Below are 26,490 nucleotides of genomic sequence, written 5' to 3'. Positions count from 1 at the left end.
AGGTATCATTATTTTCTGACCTTCACAAGATGATTTGAGCAGATATGGGGATATCTACTTGATGAAACATAAGTCTGAAATAATTGAAAGGTTCAAAGAGTTTTAGAGTGAAGTGGAAAAATCATCGTAACAAGAAAAATAAAGTTTCTGCGATCTGATCATGGAGACGAATATTTGAGTTACGAGTTTGGTCTTCAATTAAAACAATGTGGAATAGTTTCATAGCTCACGCCACCTGGAACACCACAATGTTATGGTGTGTCCGAACGTCGTAACCGCGCTTTATTGGATATGGTGCGATCTATGATGTCTCTTATTGATTTACCATTGTCGTTTTGGGGTTATGCATTAGAGACAGCTGCATTCACGTTAAAAGGGCACCATCTAAATCCGTTGAGACGACACTATATGAACTGTGGTTTAGCAAGAAACCCAAGTTGTCGTTTCTTAAAGTTTGGGGCTGCGATGCTTATGTGGAAAAGTTTCATCCTGATAAGCTCGAACCCAAATCGGAGAAGTGCGTCTTCATAGAATACCCAAAGGAAATTGTTGGGTACACCTTCTATCACAGATCCGGAGGCAAGATATTCGTTGCTAAAAATGGATCCTTTCTGGAGAAGGAGTTTCTCTCGAAAGAAGTGAGTGGGAGGAAAGTGGAACTTGACGAGGTAACTGTACCTGCTCCCTTACTGGAGAGTAGTTCATCACAGAAAACTGTTTCAGTGACACCTACACCAGTTAGTGAGGAAGCCAATGATAATGATCATGAAACTTCAGATCAAGATACTACTGAACTTCGTAGATCAACCAGAGTAAGATCCGCACCAGAGTGGTACGGTAATCCTGTTCTGGAAGTCATGCTACTAGATCATGATGAACCTACGAACTATGAAGAAGCGATGGTGAGCCCAGATTCCGCAAAGTGGCTTGAAGCCATGAAATCTGAGATGGGATCCATGTATGAGAACAAAGTATGGACTTTGGTTGACTTGCCCGATGATCGGCAAGCAATTGAGAATAAATGGATTTTTAAGAAGAAGACTGACGCTGATGGTAATGTTACTATCTACAAAGCTCGACTTGTCGCAAAAGGTTTTCGGCAAGTTCAAGGGATTGACTACGATGAGACCTTCTCACCCGTAGCGATGCTTAAGTCCGTCCGAATCATGTTAGCGATTGCCGCATTTTATGATTATGAAATTTGGCAGATGGATGTCAAAACTACATTCCTGAATGGATTTCTGGAAGAAGAGTTGTATATGATGCAACCAGAAGGTTTTGTCAATCCTAAAGGTGCTAACAAAATGTGCAAGCTCCAGCGATCCATCAATGGACTGGTGCAAGCATCTCGGAGTTGGAATATACGCTTTGATAAGTTGATCAAAGCATATAGTTTTATATGGACTTATGATGAAGCCTGTATTTACAATAAAGTGAGTGGGAGCACTACAGCCTTTCTGATTAGTATATGTGAGTGACATATTGTTGATCAGAAATGATGTAGAATTTTTCTGCAAAGCATAAAGGAGTGTTTTAAAGGAATTCTTTAAAAAGAAAAGACCTCAGTTAAAAGCTACTTATATATTGAGCATCAAGATCTATTGAGATAGATCAAGACGATAAGATTTTCAATGAGTACATACCTTGGCAAGATTTTGAAATAGTTCAAAATGGAACAGTTAAAGAAAGAGTTCTTGCCTGTGTTGCAAAGGTATGAAATTGAGTAAGACTCAAATCCCGACCACAGCAGAAAATAGAAAGAGAATGAAAAGTCATTCCCTATGCCTCAGTCATAGGTTCTATAAAGTATGCTATGCTATGTACCGGACCTATTGTATACCTTGCTCTGTATTTGGCAAGGGAGTACAATAGTGATCTAGGAGTAGATCACTGGACATTGGTCAAGAATATCCTTGGTAAGGACTAAGGAGATGTTTCTCGATTATGGAGGTGATAAAAGAGTTTGTTGTAAAAGTTACATCAGTGCAAACTTTTACACTGATCCAGATGACTCTAAGTCTCAATCTGGATACATATTGAAAGTGGGAGCGATTAGCTAGAGTAGCTCCGTACAGAGCATTGTAGACATAGAATATTTGCAAAATACATACGGCTCTGAATATGACGGACCCGTTGACTAAGCTTCTCTCACGAGCAAAACATGATCACACCTTAGTACTCTTTGGATGTTAATCACATAGCGATGTGAACTAGATTATTGACTCTAGTAAACCCTTTGGGTGTTGGTCACATGATGATGTGAACTATGGGTGTTAATCATATACAGATATGAATATTAGTGTTAAATCACATGACGATGTGAACTAGATTATTGACTCTAGTGCAAGTGGGAGACTGAAGGAAATATGCAACAGAGGCAATAATAAAGTTATTATTTATTTCCTTATAATCATGATAAATGTTTATTATTCATGCTAGAATTGTATTTACCGGAAACATAATACATGTGTGAATACATAGACAAACAAAAGTGTCACTAGTATGCCTCTACTTGACTAGCTCGTTAATCAAAGATGGTTATGTTTCCTAACCATAAACAATGAGTTGTTATTTGATTAACGAGGTCACATCATTAGTAGAATGATCTGATTGACATGACCCATTCCATTAGCTTAGCACCCGATCGTTTAGTATGTTGCTATTGCTTTCTTCATGACTTATACATGTTCCTATGACTATGAGATTATGCAACTCCCGTTTACCGGAGGAACACTTTGGGTACTACCAAACGTCACAACGTAACTGGGTGATTATAAAGGAGTACTACAGGTGTCTCCAATGGTCGATGTTGGGTTGGCGTATTTCGAGATTAGGATTTGTCACTCCGATTGTCGGAGAGGTATCTCTGGGCCCTCTCGGTAATACACATCACATAAGCCTTGCAAGCATTACAACTAATATGTTAGTTGTGAGATGATGTATTACGGAACGAGTAAAGAGACTTGCCGGTAACGAGATTGAACTAGGTATTGGATACCGACGATCGAATCTCGGGCAAGTAACATACCGATGACAAAGGGAACAACGTATGTTGTTATGCGGTCTGACCGATAAAGATCTTCGTAGAATATGTAGGAGCCAATATGGGCATCCAGGTCCCGCTATTGGTTATTGACCAGAGACGTGTCTCGGTCATGTCTACATTGTTCTCGAACCCGTAGGGTCCGCACGCTTAAGGTTACGATGACAGTTATATTATGAGTTTATGCATTTTGATGTACCGAAGGTTGTTCGGAGTCCCGGATGTGATCACGGACATGACGAGGAGTCTCGAAATGGTCGAGACATAAAGATTGATATATTGGAAGCCTATGTTTGGACATCGGAAGTGTTCCGGGTGAAATCGGGATTTTACCGGGTTACCGGGAGGTTACCGGAACCCCCCGGGAGCCATATAGGCCTTCATGGGCCTTAGTGGAAAGGAGAAAGGGGCAGCCCAAGGGGGCTGCGCGCCTCCCCCCTTCCCCTAGTCCTATTAGGACTAGGAGAGGTGGCCGGCCACCCCTCTCCCTCTTTCCCCCTTGGGAATCCTAGTTGGAATAGGATTGGGGGGGGAGTCCTACTCCCGGTAGGAGTAGGACTCCTCCTGCGCCTCTCTCTCTTGGCCGGCGCCCCCTCCCCCCTTGGCTCCTTTATATACTGAGGTAGAGGCACCCCAAAGACACACAAGTGGACACAAGTTGATCCACGTGATCGATTCCTTAGCCGTGTGCGGTGCCCCTTCCACCATATTCCTCGATAATACTGTAGCGGAGTTTAGGCGAAGCCCTGCTACTGTAGTTCATCAAGATCGTCACCACGCCGTCGTGCTGACGGAACTCTTCCCCGACACTTTGCTGGATCGGAGTCCGGGGATCGTCATCGAGCTGAACGTGTGCTCGAACTCGGAGGTGCCGTAGTTTCGGTGCTTGATCGGTTGGATCGAGAAGACGTACGACTACTTCCTCTACGTCGTGTCATCGCTTCCGTAGTCGGTCTGCGTTGGGTACGTAGACAATACTCTCCCCTCGTTGCTATGCATCACATGATCTTGCGTGTGCGTAGGAAAATTTTTGAAATTACTACGAAACCCAACAGTCCCCTCCCACACTTGGCCCATGCAGCCCTCCGGGGTTGGTGGACCCACTTGGTGGACCCCTGGGACCCTCCCGTTGGTCCCGGTACGTTACCGGAAAAACCCGAAACTTTTCCGGTGACCAAAACAGGACTTCCCATATATAAATCTTTACCTCCGGACCATTTCGGAACTCCTCGTGACGTCCGGGATCTCATCCGGGACTCCAAACAACATTCGTTAACCACATACAAACTTCCTTTATAACCCTAGCGTCATCGAACCTTAAGTGTGTAGACCCTACGGCTTCGGGAACCATGCAGACATGACCGAGACGTTCTCCGGTCAATAACCAATAGCGGGATCTGGATACCCATGTTGGCTCCCACATGTTCCACGATGATCTTATCGGATGAACCACGATGTCAAGGACTCAATCGATCCCGTATACAATTCCCTTTGTCTAACGGTATTGTACTTGCCCGAGATTCGATCGTCGGTATACCGATACCTTGTTCAATCTCGTTACCGGCAAGTCTCTTTACTCGTTCCGTAACACATCATCCCGTGATCAACCCCTTGGTCACATTGTGCACATTATGATGATGTCCTACCGAGTGGGCCCAGAGATACCTCTCCGTTTACACGGAGTGACAAATCCCAGTCTCGATTCGTGCCAACCCAACAGACACTTTCGGAGATACTTGTAGTGCACCTTTATAGCCACCCAGTTACGTTGTGACGTTTGGTACACCCAAAGCATTCCTACGGTATCCGGGAGTTGCACAATCTCATGGTCTAAGGAAAAGATACTTGACATTAGAAAAGCTTTAGCATACGAACTACGATCTTTGTGCTAGGCTTAGTATTGGGTCTTGTCCATCACATCATTCTACTAATGATGTGATCCCGTTATCAATGACATCCAATGTCCATGGTTAGGAAACAGTAACCATCTATTGATCAACGAGCTAGTCAATAGAGGCTTGCTAGGGACATGGTGTTGTCTATGTATCCACACATGTATCTGAGTTTCCTATCAATACAATTATAGCATGGATAATAAACGATTATCATGAACAAGGAAATATAATAATAACTAATTTATTATTGCCTCTAGGGCATATTTCCAACACCCCCACCGCCTGGTGCTGTTTGATTATGGACCGATGTGGTGTGGGCTCCGTCGACCTCTGCGGTGCCTGCACGGCCGGTGGCTCCTGGCCTTGTCCCCGGCCCAGAATTCTCCATCTCCTTCAACCCGTTTGGCACGGTGCATGCGTCGAGGGAGCATGTCCCAGTGGATCCGGTGGAAGCGTGCTTCTTGGAGGCGTCTGATGACATATGGTGGATGGAGGAGGAGCTCGCCCGTGTCGTGCTTGTCTCCGTCACTGGTACGCGTCCGCGGTGGACGTGGCTTCGGCGGCGGAGGCGCTCCACGCTAATTTTGGCATTGCCCCGGAGGCCATGTCAATTTGGGCATTTTACCCGGAGGATTTCCTGGTTCTCTGCCATGACGGGGCGGTCCGGGAGCGGATCCCGCACGCGGGCAGGGTGGCTGCTTCCTGGTTCGAGCTGAAGATGCTCCCTTGGTTACGCCAGGCACACGCCACGGCGGTGCATTTGTCGTTCCTCATCCTAGTCTTGCTCTGTGGTGTCCATGCGCATGCCTGGTGCCAGAGGATGGCGGGTGTGATCCTGCGAGGTCTTGGCTTTGTGGTGGGCGTGGATGAGAGCACGGCGCGTCGCCATGACATGGCAGACTTTAGAGTGTGGTTGCGTACGGATCGGCCAAAGCGAATCCCGCGGCGCCGGTTTCTCTTCATCGACGAGCCGCGCCGGAATCTGTGGGTGGGCGCGGCGGCTAAGCAGGTGCCTGTAGGCAAATGTGTGACTACTTTGTGCTGCCCGATCGACATTACGGTTCTTGGGGAGCCAGTGCAAGTGGATCCAGTTGTGGTGGATGTGCCACCGCCATCGCCCTTGCCGCCATCGGGTGGTGATGATCTGTGGCCTGATGTGGATGGAGCCAGGCCTGGGGTTCGTGGAGCTCGTGACCATAGCGGCTCCGGTGGCTCTAGTGGAGCTATGGCAAGCACAACCGGGTCTTCAACGGCGGCGCCACCACCGGGCAGGCAGGCGCGGATTCAAACGGCCTCAGGTACGGGCGCTGGGCACAGCGGCGGAGCTTCATGGGGGCCAACCTGGGCGGTGGCCCCCCCAGCCCAAGAAAAATTCACCTAATACACGTTAGTTTTTGTGCTGGATGTTCAGTAAAAACAGGCTAAACCTCATAGTTTTGCCCCTCCTTGGCCCATTGCCCCTCCAAAGATTAGGCCCAAGCTCCGCCACTGCCTGGGCACGTCAGCAGCTGCTGCGTGGCTATCATCGCTGGGCTAGCCTTGGGCTTGGTGCCCTACCAAAAGGAGGGTGCTAGTAGCTTCCAGCCAATCGTGTGTGACCAAGTGCGGCCCTGCGTGGAGACCGGTCAAGAGGAGGGGGTGGAAAGTTCGGCCTCTCCTGCCACCCCTCGCCCGCTTGCGGGATAGCATGAGGTTCCCCGACCAAGACCGCGGGTGGTAGAGCCTGTCTCTTCTCGGGTTTCGTTACAACTTTCCAGATGGCGCTCCAGGATTGGCGCTGCGGAGCCCAACCGCATGATCACGGACAGTGATGGGGCTCAGGATCTGGGTGCATGCAGTAGGCTATGCTGTGGTGGGACCGTTCAGGTCAGATCATTTTTGGTGGGCGTGTCGGGGATTTCCAAGGACGATGGGATTACCTTTCTAGGTGGGCCCGGGGCAAGGCAATTCAGCCCTTGTGAGTGGTTCCAGGTGAGCCTATCGGAGGCCTCTGATCTGCATGCAGATGGGACACGGCCATGCACGTCATCCCCTAGCGCTCGCGCATGCAACACGCCGAGCTGCCAGCTGGAGATGGAGATTCCATGCATGGCACCCCAGAGGATGCAAGGACGAAAGAGGAGGATGTGCAGGCGCATGCGCCTATCACGAACATGGTGTCGGGCACGCCGGTGCAGCTGGACGCGGTGGCTACATTGCAGGCAAACGTGGCAGTGATGTGCGATGAGCTATGGGTCCCGCTCTCGCCAATCCTCTCCAGGCCGGAGAGCCGAGCTCCGACGTGCAAAAGAGGAAATCCAAGGAAGAAAAGGAAGGTTGAGGCGACGCCAGCAAGATGAAGCGCAAGGATTGCGAAGCATGCGACTATGAGGCAACAACAGGTGCTCATCAGGAGGTTATGCATGGCGCATGAGGGCGAGGTGATTTCGAAGGAGGCTCTCCGCATGTACGTGGACTTGTTCTCTCGACCACTTTCAAACGCACATATTGCTGCCATGGTGGCCCTGTTTAGATGGGAGTCGCCGCCAATGCCGCTGGCGGAGGGGGTCACGGTGGTCTAGTTGTACCGCAGCGTATCAGTGGTCCTCAGTAGGCTTTCACAATGAATTCACAACCTCTGAAAGTATTTGTGTGGAATGTGTGTGGTCTAAATGCCCCGGTTAGGAGGAGTGCAGTGTATCAAGTAGTGTTGGCGGCGAAACCGGCCATTGTGTGCTTGCAGGAAACAAAACTCCAGGACGTGTCTTTGGCACTTGTGCATCAATGCTTAGGTAATAAATTTTGGGAAGTTCTTTTACTTTTCGGCTGATGGGACTCATGGTGGTATCTTGGTGGCGTGGGATGATACGGTCACCCATCTATCAAACCCACACTATACGGAAAACTCACTCACAGCAATTGTTAAGTCGTCGGGTGAGCAGGAATGGTGGTTAACCTGCGTGTATGGACCTCAGGATGAGCGGGAAAAGGTTGCATTCTTGCAAGATTTGGTGGATATTCGGGACCTGCATGCTCGGCCATGGCTCGTGGCAGGGGACTTCAACCGATTGGTGAACAAGGAGGACAAGAGCAACGGTTGATAAATCGGAGAATGATTGGCAGATTTCGTGCGAAACTAAACACACTCAAACTAAAGGAGCTATATCTTAATGGGCGAAGATACACTTGGTCGAATGAGAGGTAGCATGCAATACTTGAAAAGATTGATCATGTCTTTGTCTCAAATGAGTGGGATGAGGCGTACCCTACTTGCTTTCTCTCAGCTCTAGGGACGGCCATATCGGATCATTGTCCACTGATGCTAGACTTGAATATGGAAGTGTTCACACGGAAGAGGTTCAAGTTTGAATCTTTTTGGGTCAAGACGGAGGGCTTTATGGAGATGGTGCAAACGGCATGGAACTCAACTCCGTTCGCTTCCAATGTATATCTTACATTACACAACAAGCTGAAGGCAATGGCTAAAGCCTTACAGGAATGGAGTGATCAGTGGATAGGTAATGTGAAGCTGCAGATTTGCATTGCTCTTGAGGTGATCAACAGGCTGGATATTGCCATGGATTCCCGAGAATTATCGGTTGCGGAAGTGGAGCTTCGCAAATGTTTGAAGAGAAAGCTCTTGGGGCTATGCTCTCTAGAGCGGACCATTGTGAGGCAACGATCGCGCTTGTTGCAGCTGAAGGAAGGGGATGGGAGCACGCGCTTGTTCCACCAGCAGGCAAGCCACCGGCAAAGGAAGAACACGCTAAAAACGGTGCGCCATAACGGTAATCTCTTCACAGGCCAAGAAGAGGTAGCGTCGGCTGTGGATGAATACTACTCCATGGCTTTCGGGGTCGTGTGAGGTGCGGACCCACGCGCTTAACCTGGAGGCGCTTGGGCTGCCGCGTCGGGATCTGGCTCATTTGGAGGAGTCGTTCTTGCCAGAGCAAGTGGAGAAAGTGATCAAAGCTATGCCTTCGGATAAAGCGCCGGGGACGAACGGGTTTACAGCTCGTTTCTATGTTGTTTGTTGGCACATCATACGGGATGACTTCATGGCTGCAATGAACTGCTTCTATGGTGGAGATGTTAGAGGCATGGCGGCGATCAACAAGTCTCTAGTGACCCTTCTGCCAAAGAAGGAAGGGGCGTTGTATGTGGGGGGTTTTAGGCCTATCAACCTAGTGCACGGGGCTATGAGGATCTTTGAAAAAGTGCTTGCCTCGAGGCTTTTGGTGGAGCTGCCAAATCTGGTTGAGAATCATCAAAGTGCCTTTGTCAAAGGAAGATCACTCCGCGATAATTTCATGCTAGTCCAGAGTATGGCGAGGCGATTGCACGCGCTCAAAAACCCTACGATACTCCTGAAGCTGGACATTTCTAAAGCGTTAGACTCAGTTCAGTGGTTGTTCCTCCTAGAGGTCATGGAGCAACTCGGTTTTGGACCAAGATGGATAACTTGGGTGTGTGGGATTCTAGCCACATCGACCACTAAGGTCATGGTAAACGGTAAACCCGGAAGCACAATTTACAAGTGCAAAGGCTTGCGGCAGGGTGACCCTGTTTCACCGATACTGTCAATACTTACTATGGAGCCACTGCAACGTTTGTTCGATTGGGCAGTGGATAGAGGGCTGTTGCACCCCCTGGCGATAACCAGAATGAGGAAGAGGACCTCTATTTTCGCGGATGACGTGGTTCTGTTTGTCAAGCCGGAGCCCATGAACCTTGCGGTTTGCGAGTGCATATTTGACCTGTTTGGAGAGGCGTCGGGGCTGCATATAAACATGAGAAAATTGGTGGCTTTGCCGATATGTTGCTCCGACCATAGTATCAACATGGCTAGTGCGGAGCTTGGGTATCCAGTGGGCTCATTTCCAGTTCGTTATCTTGGACTCCACTATCATTGAGGAAACTATCAGCTACGCAACTTCAATATCTCGTGGACCAGATGGCAAACCGACTGCCAAAGTGGAAGGCCGCTCTCATGCCAAAAAGTGATAGGCTGACTCTTGTGCATCCTGTCTTGTGTGCTATGCCCATTCACGCTATGATGGTTTTAGATCTTCCGATCAAGATGATTGCCGCCATGAATAAGGTGTGCCGGGGATTTCTATGGTGTCGCAAGGCCGAAGCAAATGGTGGGAACTACGCTATGGCGTGGGAGGATGTGTGCGCTCCAAAGTGGGCAGGAGGTTTAGGTCTACCCTGTTTGAGATGGCTCAACTTAGCTATCCAGGCCAGGTGGCCATGGTTACAACGGACTAATAGCAGCAGACCGTGGAGCGAGTTCTCACAACTTAGCTATCCAGGCCAGGTGGCCATGGTTACAACGGACTAATAGCAGCAGACCGTGGAGCGAGTTCTCTATCAAGGTGCCAGACGAGTCAATGAAGCTATTCCAAGCGGCTACTAGATGCACTGTACGAGATGGAATGAACACCCTTTTCTAGGAGGATTGGTGGCTTGACGGAATGAGGATACAGGAGCTTGCACCGGCCATCTACGATCTGGTGCCAAGCCGCGTGCGAAGAGCATGCATGCTCGGGCATGTGCGGGAGACGTGGGCTACAAGTGTTGGCCCCAACTTGGGGGAGGAAGCCATGCAACAATTCCTACAACTGTGGTAGAGGATTCAAAATTGGGAACCAATGGAAAATGCCTCGGACAGCATCTCTTGGTCTTGGGAGACGAGTGGGAAGTTCACAGTCAGGTCGGCATACACCGCCAGGTTTTGGGGTAGAGAGATCATACCCACCGAGGACCTCACTTGGAAATCAAGAGCTCTAACAACATGCAAGTTCTTTACCTGGCTAGCCCTACGCAATAGATGTTGGACATCAGATCGGCTGGCCAGGAGGGGACTACCGCACCAAGATAAGTGCCCACTTTGTGATCAAGAGGAAGAAACAATCGAGCATGTGCTCTTAACATGCGCCTTCGCTAGAACGGTGTGGGCAAGGCTATGCCAGGCTATGGGGAAGATTGATTGGACACCCACTTCAAATGAGTCCCTCCAGACTTGGCTATGCAGCAAACAAGGACTCTCCAGCATTTCCAAGAAAGACCTACACATGTTACTTTTGCTGACGATGTAGGAAATGTGGAAGCATAGGAACGCGGTCGTGTTTGATGGGGCAGCGCCATCGGTTGCTCATCTTTTACACAAAATCTCCTCGGAAGGTAGAACATGGTCGTTGGCTGGGCTCATAAGAGGAAATGTAGATTGTGTGTTTGCAGGTCTAATACGGTGGAGCATTGGGGAGGAGTAGACTACGATAGGGTGGAGTGGAGTTGTATGTGTTTTTGTGAGGTGTATCACGATGTGATGCAAATAACCAGTGGAGGCGTTCTTCGCCTTTCTTCTATCAATATATGATATGCACACTCGTGCATATTCGAGAGAAAAAATCCCTCCTTTCTTGCGGGATATCTCAAAAATGTTTGCTGCAATGTCTTTGGGTTTGCGACCCACAAGCCAAGAAGAATCCCAAAACTTTGCCACCATCACCGACCATCACCTTGTGGCTGCCGCGAATAGGTCACGATCCTCATCAGTGCATGGCGTCCCTAGCCCACACCATGCCCTTGGTGGGTCATCCATGTGGAGGCAAAGCCATCGTAGCCGGGGAGCAGTGGCAAACTTCCCAAGATTCAAAATGCCAAGACCTCTAAATTCCTTTGGTTTGCAAACTTGTTCCCAATTGACTTTGCACTTACCACTAGTCACCTTGTCAGCTGCAGCCCAAAGATAGGCCTGCCTCAACCTGACAATCTATTTCAGTACCTCCACCAGAAGGTCCTGCAGTGTAATGTGGTAGAAGCCAAGAGGACTCCCAAAAAATTGCCACCATCAACCTACCGTCGTAAGGACCGCCTTGAGCAAGCTCATGCAAAGCGAGATAGCGACATGCTTTCCTCTCCAAGGTGCCAACTTACCAGTGGTGTTGTCTTCAAGATGTTGAAGTGAATCCTAACAAAAACTTTTGACAGCGAGAGGGAGGCCGATGTAACGAATAGGGAAGGCGGAACGACACACCGGGAAGGACTGAAGAATATCATCAAGATCACCGCGCCATATCAGATGTGAGCAACAACACTCTTTTGGACTTACTGAAGGATGCAAGCATGGTGGCGAGGAATTGAAAGTCCTCCTTGATGGGGGCACAAAAAACAGCAGCATCGTCTGCGTAGTGAGGCACAAATCCTCGTGTGCCTCCCGGCAAAGGGTGAAGCTTTCCTTGAGAAGTGGCTTGTTGAGGACATGGTGCAGCAGGTAAGTGGGGAGCATGAGCAAGGGGGACACTCGGTCACCCTGCCGAAGCCCATGATCATGCTTAGCCCATGATCATGCTTGATCAGTATCACTGGCAAGTCCATTGAGCAAGACTCTCGAGGATGCCGAAGAGAGAAGTGTTGAGATCCAATCATGGAAGCAGGTAGGGAAGCCATGGTAACTCAACATCTCCATCAAGTAGTCCCATCTAAATGAGTCAAAGGCCCCATCTAAATGAGTCAAAGGCCTTCTTAATGTCAAGTTTGAACAGGAGCATGGGTTTCTTAGTACGATGGAATCTTCTAGCCAAATTTCACACATACATGAAGTTGTTATGTATGCTTCTCTTCTTGACGAAATGACTCTTGATGAACACGATATCATTCATGTGGGGAGTCAGCCTAGTGGCAAGGGTCTTGGCGAGCTTGGCCACATCATAGGCAAGACTAATTGAAGTCAGAGATTTCCTCGGAGATGTCGTTAGGAATGAGAGCAATATTTGCCGAGTTGAGCCATTGCAACTTCACCGCATGGAGGTTCAAGAAGCTATTAATCACAAGCATGATGTCATCTTTAATAATATCCCAGCAACTCTTGAAGAATAATTTTCTGTAAAGCCATCGGGGCCTGAGCTTTGTCTTGTAGGGAAGTACACTAGTCTTATATGCTGGGCAATCTTGTCCAGACATCCAAACATGATCAGGAGGAATAGTTGTCATGGGGGTGCGCACATGCGCAAGCAGTCGCAGTGCCATGACCAACTTGTTCAGACAGGGTAGAAACTTCCATGCCAACCTTACATGGTTAGGGGCAAAGAAAATTATGCTCTCGTAAAGATTATACAAGCCCACGTCAGATGAAAATGGGAGTACTTATCTAGCTAATGGTCTTTTAGACAGAAACATCATCTATGAGTAGACAAACCTTTTCAACAACTCAAACATATGCTATGTATGGCCATAGAAGGCCCCTTTCCACGCACCAGCTCACGCCACGTTCGAAACCAACATCTGAACAGATCACTCCGAGTGACAGGTTTCCTACCTCCACTTCTTTCACGAGTTTTGCCACGCCATCACTTTACACGGGAAACCTTGGAGATCGAAAAGCAGAGATGCAAAAACCTAGGCGGCTAACAAGCTACAAGCCTGCAACAAAGAGAACGAATATAATTTAATTGGAGAATGTTTGAAGCGTTACGGAGGTTACTATTAACATATGAATGTTTTTCTTCTATGCATCTGAAACACCAGAGTAAAGAATTTTGTTAATACTGGAGCTGATAAAAAATCCTTGTGTGTCGTTTATCTCTTTGTTAGACATCATTTTTTACAACAAACGAAAATGAACAGAATGCATCTGAAACTCGAGAGTAAAGAATTTTGTTAATACTGGAGCTGATCAAAATCCTTGTGTGTCGTTTATCTCTTTGTTAGACATCATTTTTGACAGCAAACGAAAATGAACAGAATGGAGGTAGCCAGGTAGGCGGTGCTGTAGTAAGGTAAGCATAACCGCAATAGTAACACATTAAACAAACAATCAAAGAATTCATAGCACATATAAGTTATTTCAAGGAACAATTGTGCATTATCATTTGTGTTGCTACATGGGCGGACAGACTTGAGGAATTGGGAGCATGGGAGCATGAGTAACAAAATATTTTTGTTAGCAGATCACCAAAGAGAAAAAACAAAATTTAAAGAGGTTGATCATGCTTGGTTAACATAAGGGGGCAACAGACTCAATCATAATATCCATTTTCTTCCAGAATCTCTTACAGATGGGATATAAAAATCTATCCAAGCAGAATAAATAAGCTGATACATAATACCAGCGCAGCATTTATTCATGAAGAACGTTCTTTTGTACTCCCTCCGTCTGGAAATACTTGTCATCAAAATGGATAAAAGGGGATGTATCTAGACGTATTTTAGTTCGAGATACATCTCTTTTTATCCATTTTGATGACAAGTATTTTCGGACGGAGGGAGTATTTGAAAGAACGGATAGAATTCCTCCATGCTTGTTCATGGCAAGATTTTACTCATAAATTACAAGCCTTCGAAAAGTCGAGCTTTGCAGAGGACAAAATCAAGTTGTTACATCATCTGAGTCACATCATCCTTTTCCCTATCAAAGGCAAGGGCCATTCGCAATCTCACATAATGTACACACTAAGCAATGTTTAACAGTTTATATCTTCTTTGTGCAAATTATTAGCTAAAGAAATAATCAATATCATTTTTTAGACAAGGATTTTATTTTGGAACCCAACTCCGCCGATGTTGTCTCAACATAGCCTGTCCCAAGCCCAGGTAAAGGAGGAGGGTTGTGATAGGCTTGGCGAGCCAACGTCAAAACTCAGCCACTCTTACGGAGATGAAACCCAAAAGATTTTCGTTGGGGCGTAACCCTCTCAGCGACGCTGCACATCAGAACCTGGGTGTGGTATCAAATGGGCAAGGGCCGGGCCGTAACCCTCCCCCCCCCCCCGCGGTTGTATCTTGATCTGGATACGGTGGCAAGTGAGCGAGGATCGGGTCGTCGCATCCTTAGTGGCGCGCTACATCGACGCCCGGATGTAGTGGAAAATGAGCAAGGGTCTTCCCATTTGACCGACGAGTGCGAAGGGTAAAGAAGCTAGCCGAGCCTAGGAGGATCCGCTTAGGTAGCTGGAACGTAGGGTCCCTGACAGGGAAGCTTCGGGAGCTAGTTGATGCAGCGGTGAGGAGAGATGTTGATATCCTTTGCGTCCAAGAAACCAAATGGAGGGGGCAGAAGGCGAAGAAGGTGGAGGATACCGGCTTCAAGCTGTGGTACACGGGGACAGCTGCAAACAGAAATGGCGTAGGCATTTTGATCAATAAGAGCCTCAAGTATGGAGTGGTAGACGTCAAGAGACTTGGGGACAGGATTATCCTGGTCAAGCTGGTACTAGGGACTTTTCTCAACGTTATCAGCGCGTGTATGCCCCGCAAGTAGGCCACAACAAGAACACAAAAAGGGAGTTCTAGGAAGGCCTGGAGGACATGGGTAGGAGTGTACCGATTGGCGAGAAGCTCTTCATAGGAGGAGACCTCACTGGCCGCGTGGGTACATCTAACACAGGTTTTGAAGGGGGGCTTTGGTTATGGCATCAGGAATCAAGGAGAAGATGTCTTAAGCTTTGCTCTAGCCTACGACATGATCGTAGCTAACACCCTCTTTAAAAAGATAGAATCACATCTAGTGACTTCTAGTAGTGGTTAACACTCTAGCCAGATTGATTTCATTCAGTCGAGAAGAGAAGATAGGCGTGCGTGCCTAGACTGTAAGGTGATACCTGGAGAGAGTGTTTTCCCTCGGCATAAGCTTATGGTAGCTGGCTTCCGCTTTCGGATTCGTGTCCAGCGAGATAAGCGTGCCAAAGTCGCTAGAACGAAGTGGTGGAAGCTCAAGGGGGAGGTAGCTCGGGCGTTCAAGGAGAGGGTCATTAAGGAGAACCCTTGGGAGGAAGGAGGGGATGCAAACAATATGTGGATGAAGATGGCGAATTGCATTCATAAGTTGGCCTTGGAGGAGTTTGGAGTGTGCAGGGGAAGTAGAAACGAAGTTAAAGATACCTGATGGTGGAATGATGATGCCTAGAAGGCTATTAAGGAGAAGAAAGATTGTTTCAGATGCCTATACCTGGATAGGAGTGCAGACAACATAGAGAAGCACAAGATGGCGAAGAAGGCCGCAAAGCGAGCTGTCAGTGAAGTAAGGGGTCGGGCGTATGAGGATCTCTACCAACGGTTAGACGCGAAGGAAGGCGAAAGGGACATCTATAAGATGGCCAGGATCCGAGAGAGGAAGACGAGGGATGTTGACCAAGTCAAATCCATCAAGGACGGAGCAGAATAACTCCTGGTGAAGGACGAGGAGATTAAGCATACATGGCGGGAATCAAGCCGTTCAATGGGGAGAATGATAGTTCTACCATTGAACTGGACGACTCCTTTGATGATAGCAGCATGCGTCTTGTGCGGCGAATCCAGGAGTCTGAGATCAACGAGGCTTTAAGAAGGATGAAAGGAGGCAATGCGATGGGCCCTGATTGTATCCTCATTGAGGTGTGGAGAGGCCTCGGGGACATAGCAATAGTATGGCTAACCAAGCTTTTCAACCTCATTTTTCGGACAAACAAGATGCCAGATGAATGGAAACGGAGTATATTAGTACCAATCTTCAAGAACAAGGAGGGTGTTCATAGTTGTACTAATTACCGTGGAATTAAGCTGATGAACCATACAATGAAGCTATGGAAGAGAGTCACTGAGCAGCGCTTAAGAAGAATGACAAGCGTGACCAAAAATCAGTTTGGTTTCATGCCTAGGAGGTCGGCCATGGAAACCATTTTCTTGGTACGACAACTTATGGAGAGATACAGGGAGCAAAAGGAGGACCTGCATATGGTGTTCATTGACTTGGAGAAGGCCTATGATAAGATACCGCGGAATGTCATGTGGTGGGCCTTGGAGAAACACAAAGTCCCAGCAAAGTACATTACCCTCATCAAGGACATGTACGATAATGTTGTGAGAAGTGTCCGAACAAGTGATGGCGACACTGGTGACTTCCCGATTAAAATAGGACTGCACCAGGGGTCAGCTTTGAGCCCTTATCTTTTTGCTTTGGTGATGGATGAGGTCACAAGGGATATACAAGGAGATATCCCATAGTGTATGCTCTTTGCGGATGATGTGGTGCTAGTCAACGACAGTCGGACGGGGTTCAATAGGAAGTGAGTTATGGAGACAAAACTTGGAATCGAAAAGTTTTAGGCTTAGTAGAACTAAAACCGAGCACATGAGGTGCGGTTTCAGTACTACTAGGCACGAGGAGGAGGTTAGCCATGATGGGTAGGTGATGCCTCAAAAGGACTCCTTTTGATATTTGGGGTCAATGTTGCAGAAGGATGGGGGTATTGATGAAGATGTGAACCATCGAATCAAAGCCGAATGGATGAAGTGGCGCCAAGCTTCTGGCATTCTCTGTGACAAGAGTGGGATGGCGGTTCGACCCACAATGTTGTACGGCTAAGTGTTAGCCGACTAAAAGGCGACATGTTCAACAGTTAAGTGTGATGGAGATGCGCATGTCGAGATGGATGTGTGGCCACCGTTTAGCTGGCAGGTGGTTTGATGAGGCCACCGTTTTGCAAGGTGAGGTAGGGACACATCATTAACCTTGTAGGTAGGGCGACAGGTTTCGCCAGGAAGATGGCTTTGGGTTGATTCATGTATTTATTTTGTAAGGCTTTGTCAAATAATATAATAATGGATGTGTGCATCGCTTGATGCAGACCGGGGTTTATCCTCCTTTTCGAAAAAAAAAACATACTGAACTAGATGTCGACACTATGACAATGGTAATTCCAACATTTCAGCCAGCTCGCTAGTAGCCACAATCCTGCAGATATCGCACAAATCACCCCCGTAAATAGGCATTCAGACAGACTCTGTCACGCAGGCAAACAAGCAATCCTTGAAACCACAATCCATCATAAGAATTGCGGCCAATGATGAGTAAAAGGAGGGAGATGAAAGAGCAAGGAAGAAGGGCCTTACACCCAGGCAGCCACTGCGGGCCTGCGGCTGCTGTCTAGTGTTTCTTGCTCCGCGCAGGGTGCTTGGACCCGTCGGTGGCGAGCCTGTAGATCCAGTAGCCCTGCCACAGCACACAAAACACACAAGTTTAGCCCCAATCCGGCCAGCGCTCACCCGGAGGAGTGTCTCCGGTCAAAGGGGGGGGGGGGGGGGGGGGGGGGGGGGGGTTGAGTTGAGGGCAGAGGAGGGGGCGTACGAGGGCGAGGACGTGCGCGGCGATGAGGACGACGACGACGAGGGGCACGGCGTCGAAGAGGAGCCAGGGACGAAGCGCCGGCGCGACGGCGGCGCCGCGCGCCATGGCGATGCGGCGGGCGAGAGCGCCGGGGTGGCGGAGGCCGAGGCCGAGGGCGGGGTCGGGCACCGCCGGGGTGGCGGAGGCCATTCAGATTCGGGGTTGGCTGGGTCGGAGCTCTCGCCTCGTTTTTCTCGCTCGCTCGCTCGCTCGTCGCGTGACTCCTCTGTCTAACCCGGCTCGCTGCCGCTGGTGCTGCTGTTTTTGTGGGGATCCCTCCTGCCCTGCTCCTCCACCTCCACCTCCACCTCCACCTCCACACCTTGCTGCGTGGCGTTGCACGGCCGGGATGGGAAGGCGGTGGTTGGATCGGATGGATCGGACTCGGAGCGGGGATGGATCCTTTTCCCTTATTTTCCTTCTTTTCCTTCGCGGCGCGGGCGATGGGACGAGAGAGGCGCCAACTACCTGTGGCCTTTTTTTTTTTCAGGTGCACCTAAAGCGGGCCGCACCGCACGGATGCACGGCTTACATGATTGTCATATCAGCCTGGTACTTGAGGTGGAAAAGGCACAAATTGATACACAATCAAACTACTCAGAATGCACAACAGATATCCATGGGATACGCGCTCTCGCTGCCAATTTTGTTAATGCCTCCTCGCCGAAGGCTTCCATTAAAAGAGAAGGATGGTCTAATCCCCCGACGGGATTTGTTAAACTTAACGTTGATGCTTCTTTTGATCACGACCTTCTCAGGGGTACGATCGGGGCTGTCTTAAGAGACGACAAAGGTAGGTTCATCGGTGGGGGAAATGGTAAGATTGACTGGTGTGCAGATGTGTTGATGGCTGAAGCTTTGGCGTTAAAATTTGGCCTATCGCTTGCGCAAAGGATGGGTTGTAATCGCATAATTATTAACTCGGATAATATGGAGGTGATCGAGACCATGAACGAAGGAGGACAATCGTCGGGGGCAGCAGCTGCAATTTTTTATGATTGTTTTCACTTAGCTTGCGATTTTCCTATTTCTAGATTCGAGCATTGTAATAGAGAAGCAAATGGGGTTCAGGGAGGCGGTGGGACTCGCTCTGTTCCCTCTCGCGTCGCCCCGCGCGCGACCGAGAGGGAACCCTAGCCGCCGCCGCCGCCGGGTCTCCCCCCTCTCTTTCCTCCTCCCTCGCCGGCGGCGGTGGGGTTCCTCGTCTCCTCGCGCGGCGGCTTCGGCGCGGGTTGCGGCGGCTGGTCGGGGACGCAGCGCTTGGCGACGAGCGCGGCGGCGTGGCTGCTCATCGGCGTTGAGGTGCGGCGGCGGTGCAAGCTAGCGACGGGACAGGCGGCGCGCTGGTGGCGCGCTCGTGCTGGCCGGGGATGGCATGCGCGTCTCTGGCGGCGGCGCTCAGATCCGGTCGCCTCGAGGCGCGGTCGGGGGCGCACTAGGCTGCGGGCGGCCGCCCTCTGCCGTGGTATGCTGGTGGGGGTGGCGGCGCTGCAGTGCGGGTGCTGCAGGCCAGCGGGTGGTGACGGCGCGTCCGGATCCGCCCCTGACGCTGCGGGCTGCGGGCGGCCTGGGCCGCGGGCGGCCCTTTCGCCGGAGCGTGATGGTGAGGGGGCAGCGCGGCAGCGGTGGAGGTGGGCGACCCTCGTCTAGGCGGGCCCTTGCGCCTGGACGGCGGCGCTCGGCGCGGGAGGGCCTCCCTGGTGAGCTTCCTAGGCTTCGGCGGCGGGTCGATTTGGTCTCCCTCCTCGGCGGGCGCGCGTTTGCAGATGGCCTCGCGGAGATATGCGCCAGCTACCATGGTAGGGCATCATGGGGGTGCCCGCGGAGGAGCTAGGTAGGAGGGACGGGTGGCCTCGATGCGGCCACGCCACCTGTCGCCGGCATAGTTTGCTGGTCCGGATGCGTCCGCTCCTCCTCCTCCTCCTTTCCTCGTGCTCGGTGGGGAGCTCGGTTGGAGGGTTGGGTGGCCTCGATGCGGTCGCGCCACCTGTCGCCGGCACGGGATGTGCCGGTCCGGATTTTTCCGCTCCCCTTTCTCCCCCGTCCCTCGGCCGCGGACGGGTTGGCATAGGTCTTCCAGCGGAGCGTCTGCGGGTGAATCTGTCGATTGAGGGCCGTCGATTGGTCCAAAGCCGGGGCCTTTGTGTAGGTCTCGGGGTTGTCTGGTTGCAGGGCGGCGGCTCTGGCGGCGGGAGGCGCGACGTTTTCGGGTGGAGCGTGCGTCTCAGGTGCGGGCGGGCATCCATGGCCTCGCGGGTGGCATGGTTGCAGGTGGTTGGCGGAGTTAGGGTGCAACGGTGGAGTGTGGGCATCGGGGTACACCACTTGCCCAGTCCTTTGACTAGCCGACGGTGGCGGCGGCAATTGATGACGTACCCTTCCTAAAGGCTCCGTCGCGGCGTTCCCACTCTTACCGCCTTGCTCCGGGTGAAAACCTGATCTTCACGGATCGGGCGGTGGCGACTATCCATGGTCGTACCCTTCTTGGAGGCATCGCTTTGGAGGCCTGGCTTCGTTGTTGTCCGGTTCACCTCTCTATTGTTGTCGGTGGGGTGGTGTGTCGGTGCCCGGCACCTTTGTATCTTGCCTTGGGTGTGTGCGTTGTGTGCGTTGTTCGGTCTATCGGTTGTAATCGGAGATGATGCTTTATATATAAAGCGGGGGGAAACCCTTTTTCAGTATAGAGAGGCAAATAAAGTTGCTTATGAACTTGCCAAGTTGGCTAGATTTTCATTCATTTCTGATTGGTTCGAGGAACCACATAATGCAATTGTACCAATCCTCATAAACGATGTAATGATTATTTCTAATGAATAAAGCTCGAACTTTCTTTCAAAAAAAGACGAGGACGCCCATGTGCTGGCCCACGCGCTGGAGTGCAACCGACGTTAGATGTTAGGGCAGACGCCGAGCGGGCGGCCGACCTAATCTTCTACGAAGGAGTCGTGCATAGCAGCTTGATCATAGGTTGCTGGCGTGAATGGTGCTCGGCCGTCTTGGCTTTGGCTCTTATCGGGATCGTAGGTAGCAGCAACATGATCGTCGCCAGCGGCCACCGCACCACCTCCGAAGATGACATGATGAAATGGTTGGTCGTTTCCTCGTCGTCGGCCGCCTGCATTCTGTCGAACAGGTTACGGGCGCCGGGGAGCACGTTGGCTGGCATCTTCCGCAGGTGTTTCCTCGGCCCTCCGGATGATGATGCACCGCCCATCCAGCGCGGCGTTGAGGTCGATGGACACGGGCGCGGACGTGGAAGGCGCCACCATGCTCACCTTCGGCGAGCATTCCCCGGAGAGTCGGGAAGCTTGCAGATAGATGTGGAAGCCGGGAATCGGGTGTGTGGCAGACGCACGCGGCGACTCTGGCAGCACCATCCGAGGAAATGCGGACGAGCCCGTGCTGGTCGCGGCCACGGGGGCGCTGACGAGCCCATGCTGGCCAGGGTCTAACCCTAGGTAGATCAGGGCCTCCCTCGTTGCCGCCGCGACTCGGGCGTTGGTTCTCTCCTGTTGTGCGGTGGCGGAGAGGATGGCGACGACCGCTGCTTCATCTCTTGTGTCCGTCGCGTGCCTCCGGCCCTTCCTCTTGGCCGACTGCACGGCCCGCTCCTCGAGCGTCAGCTGCTTCTTCTTGGGCGGCACGGCGGTCTTGCGGGGAGCAAGGGGCTTGCCTTTGCCGAAGGGGGTGGAGGTGAGGCCGGATGAGGCAAGGAACGCGAGGTTGGCGGCGATATCGATGGCGTCGTCCATGGCGAGCGGCCAGAAGCGCGAGCGGGCGCGGGTTTTGGGAAAGTGGAGGGAAATGTGTTGGGGAACGTAGCAGAAATTCAAAATTTTCCTACGTGTCATCAAGATCTATCTATGGAGAAACCAGCAACGAGGGGAAGGAGAGTGCATCTACATACCCTTGTAGATCGCTAAGCGGAAGCGTTCAAGAGAACGGGGTTGAAGGAGTCGTACTCATCATGATCCAAATCACCGGAGATCCTAGTGCCGAACGGACGACACCTTCGTGTTCAACACACGTACAGCCCGGTGACGTCTCCCATGCCTTGATCCAGCAAGGAGAGAGGGAGAGGTTGAGGAAGACTCCATCCAGCAGCAGCACGACGGCGTGGTGGTGGTGGTGGAGGAGCGTGGCAATCCTGCAGGGCTTCGCCAAGCACTGCGGGAGAGGAGGAGGACTTGGGAGAGGGGGAGGGCTGCGCCAGAACTTGGGTGAGGCTGCCCTCCCACCCCCCACATATATATAGGGGCAAAGGAGAGGGGGGCCGGCCCCCTCAGACCCAATCTGAGGAGGGGGCGACGGCCAGGGGGGTTTCCTTGCCCCCCAAGGCAAGGGGGCGCCCCCCTTTAGGGTTTCCCCCAAGCCCTAGGCGCCTTGGGCCTTGGTGGGGGGCGCACCAGCCCACCTGGGGCTGGTCCCCTCCCACACTTGGCCCATGCAGCCCTCTGGGGCCAGTGGCCCCACTTGGTGGACCCCCGGGACCCTTCCGGTGGTCCCGGTACATTACCGATAGCACCCGGAACTTTTCCAGTGACCAAAACAGGACTTCCCATATATAAATCTTTACCTCCGGACCATTCCAGAACTCCTCGTGATGTCCGGGATCTCATCCGGGACTCCGAACAACATTCGGTAACCACATACAAACTTCCTTAATAACCCTAGCGTCATCGAACCTTAAGTGTGTAGACCCTACGGGTTCGGGAACCATGCAGACATGACCGAGACGTTCTCCGGTCAATAACCAACAGCGGGATCTGGATACCCATGTTGGCTCCCACATGTTCCATGATGATCTCATTGGATGAACCATGATGTCAAGGACTCAATCGATCCTGTATACAATTCCCTTTGTCTAACGGTATTGTACTTGCCCGAGATTCGATCATCAGTATACGAATACCTTGTTCAATCTCATTACCAGCAAGTCTCTTTACTCGTTCCGTAACACATCATCCCGTGATCAACCCTTGGTCACATTGTGCACATTATGATGATGTCCTACCGAGTGGGCCCAGAGATACCTCTCCATTTACACGGGGTGACAAATCCCAGTCTCGATTCGTGCCAACCCAACAGACACTTTCGGAGATACCTGTAGTGCACCTTTATAGCCACCCAGTTACGTTGTGACGTTTGGTACACCCAAAGCATTCCTACGGTATCCGGGAGTTGCACAATCTCATGGTCTAAGGAAAAGATACTTGACATTAGAAAAGCTTTAGCATACGAACTACACGATCTTTGTGCTAGGCTTAGGATTGGGTCTTGTCCATCATATCATTCTGCTAATGATGTGATCTCGTTATCAACGACATCCAATGTCCATGGTCAGGAAACCGTAACCATCTATTGATCAACGAGCTAGTCAACTAGAGGCTTACTAGGGACATGGTGTTGTCTATGTACCCACACATGTATCTGAGTTTCCTATCAATACAATTATAGCATGGATAATAAATGATTATCATGAACAAGGAAATATAATAATAACTAATTTATTATTGCCTCTAGGGCATATTTCCAACAGTCTCCCACTTGCACTAGAGTCAATAATCTAGTTCACATCGCCATGTGATTAACACTGACAGGTCACATTGTCATGTGACCAACATCCAAAGAGTTTACTAGTGTCACTAAACTAGTTCACATCACCATGTGATTAAGACTCAATGAGTTCTGGGGTTTGATCATGTTTTGCTTGTGAGAGAGGTTTTAGTCAACGGGTCTGCAACATTTAGATCCATATGTACTTCGCAAATCTCTAGGTCATATTGTAAATGTTGCTTCCACGCTCCACTTGGAGCTATTCCAAATGGTTGCTCCACTATACGTATCCGGTTTGCTACTCAGAGCCATTCGGATAGGTGTTAAAACTTGCATCGATGTAACCCTTTACGCTGAACTCTTTATCACCTCCATAATCGAGAAACATGTCCTTATTTACTCCAAGGATAATTTTGACCGCTGTCCAATGATCCATTCCTGGATCATTCTTGTACCCCTTGACTTACTCATGGCAAGGCACACTTTCGGTGCGGTACACAACATAGCATACTATAGAGCCTACGTCTGAAGCATAGGGGACGGCCTTCGTCCTTTGTCTCTCTTCTGCCGTTGTCAAGCTTTAACTCTTAACTCCATACCTTACAACTCAGGCAAGAACTCCTTCTTTGACTGATCCATCTTGAACACCTTCAAGATCATGTCAATGTATGTGCTCATTTGAAAGTACTATTAAGCATTTTGATCTATCTTATAGATCTTGATGCTTATTGTTCAAGTAGCCTAATCCAGGTTTTCTATTGAAAAACACTTTTCAAATAACCCTATATGCTTTCTAGAAATTCTACATCATTTCTGATCAACAATATGTCAACAACATATACTCATCAGAAATTCTATAGTGCTCCCTCTCACTTCTTTGGAAATACAAGTTTCTCATAAACTTTGTATAAACCCAAGATCTTTGATCATCTCATCAAAGCGTACATTCCAACTCCGAGATGCTTACTCCAGTCCATGGAAGGATCGCTGGAGCTAGCATGCCTTTTAGCATCCTTAGGATCGACAAAACCTTTCTGATTGTATCACATACAACCTTTCCTTATGAAAACTGGTGAGGAAACTCATTTTGACATCCATCTGCCAGATTTCATAAATGCAGCTAATGCTAACATGATTCCGACGGACTTAAGCATCGCTACGGATGAGAAAATCTCATCGTAGTCAACTCCTTGAACTTGTGAAAAAACTCTTCGCCACAAGTCGAGCTTCATAGACGGTGACACTACCGTCCACGTCCGTATTCTTCTTAAAAATCCATTTATCTCAATGGCTTGCCGATCATCGGGCAAGTCCACCAAAGTCCATGCTTTGTTCTGATACATGGATCCTATCTCGGATTTCATGGCTTCTAACCATTTGTCGAAATATGGGCCCACCATCGCTTCTCCATAGCTCGTAGGTTCATTGTTGTCCAGTAACATGACCTTCAAGACAGGATTACTATACCATTCTGAAGTAGTACGCATCCTTGTCACCCTACGAGGTATGGTAGTGACTTGATCCAAAACTTCATGATCACTATCATAAGCTTCTACTTCAATTGGTGTAGGCGCCACAGGAACAACTTCCTGTGCCCGCTAGACACTTGTTGAAGTGACGGTTCAATAACCTCATCAAGTCTCCACCATCCTCCCACTCAATTCTCGAGACAAACCTTTCCTCGAGAAAGGACCCGATTCAAGAAACAATCCCTATTGCTTTCGGATCTGAATTAGGAGGTATACCCAACTGTTTTGGGTGTCCTATGAAGATGCATTTTATCCGCTTTGGGTTCGAGCTTATCAACCTGAAACTTTTCACATAAGCGTCGCAGCCCCAAACTTTTAAGAAACGACAACTTAGGTTTCTCCAAACCAGAGTTCAAACGGTGTCGTCTCAACGGAATTACGTGGTGCCCTATTTAGAGTGAGTGCGGTTGTCTCTAATGCCTAACCCATGAACGATAGTGGTAATTCGATAAGAGACATCATGGTACGCACCATATCTAATAGGGTGCAACTATGATGTTCGGACACACCATCACACTATGGTGTTCCAGGCAGTATTAATTGTGAAACAATTTCCACAATGTCTTAATTGCGTGCCAAAGCTCGTAACTCAGATACTCATTTCTATGTTCATATCATAGACATTTTATCCTCTTGTCACGATGATCTTCAACTTCACTCTGAAATTACTTGAACCATTCAATAACTCAGACTTGTGTTTCATCAAGTAAATATACAACATCTACTCGAATCATCTGTGAAGTAAGAACATAACGATATTCACTGTATGCCTCAGCACTCATTGGACTGCACACATCAAAATGTGTTACTTCCAACAAGTTGCTATCTTGTTCCATCTTACTGAAAACGAGGCTTTTCAGTCATCTTGCCCATGTGGTATGATTTGCATATCTCAAGTGATTCAAAATCAAGTGAGTCCAAACGATCCATCTGCATGGAGTTTCTTCATGCGTATACACCAATAGACATGGTTCGCATGTGTCAAACTTTTAAAAAACGAGTGAGTCCAAAGATCCATCAACATGGAGCTTCTTCATGTGTTTTACACCAATATGACTTACATGGCAGTGCCACAAGTAAGTGGTACTATCATTACTATCTTATATCTTTTGGCATGAAAATGTGTATCACTACGATCGAGATTCAATAAACCATTCCTTTAGGTGCAAGACCATTGAAGGTATTATTCAAATAAATAGAGTAACCATTATTCTCCTTAAATGAATAATCGTATTGCGATAGACATAATCCAATCATGTCTATGCTCAACGCAAACACCAAATGACAATTATTCAGGTTTAATACTAATCTTGATGGTAGAGGGAGCGTACGATGTTTGAT

At 49.5% G+C, this 26,490-nt stretch overlaps 1 protein-coding gene and 1 pseudogene across 1 annotated transcript; one reads left to right on the top strand and one right to left on the bottom strand.

Annotated features, from left to right (window-relative positions):
• Positions 1–12,835: 12,835 nt before the first annotated feature.
• Positions 12,836–18,440, bottom strand: LOC123121411 (uncharacterized). Its single transcript, XM_044541377.1, has 3 exons — positions 18,026–18,440; positions 17,791–17,890; positions 12,836–13,344 (listed from the first exon to the last, which is right to left on the bottom strand). Exons 1-2 carry the CDS (start codon positions 18,212–18,214, stop codon positions 17,825–17,827), a joined length of 255 nt encoding a protein of 84 aa, XP_044397312.1. The 5' UTR covers positions 18,215–18,440; the 3' UTR covers positions 12,836–13,344; positions 17,791–17,824.
• A 143-nt stretch (positions 18,441–18,583) lies between these two features.
• Positions 18,584–20,405, top strand: LOC123078366 (uncharacterized; annotated as a pseudogene).
• The last annotated feature ends 6,085 nt before the right edge of the window (positions 20,406–26,490 follow it).

The sequence above is a fragment of the Triticum aestivum genome, chromosome 1B (assembly GCF_018294505.1).
Source record: "Triticum aestivum cultivar Chinese Spring chromosome 1B, IWGSC CS RefSeq v2.1, whole genome shotgun sequence".
Lineage (NCBI taxonomy): Eukaryota > Viridiplantae > Streptophyta > Magnoliopsida > Poales > Poaceae > Triticum > Triticum aestivum.
This window is presented reverse-complemented; position numbering and strand designations above follow the sequence as displayed.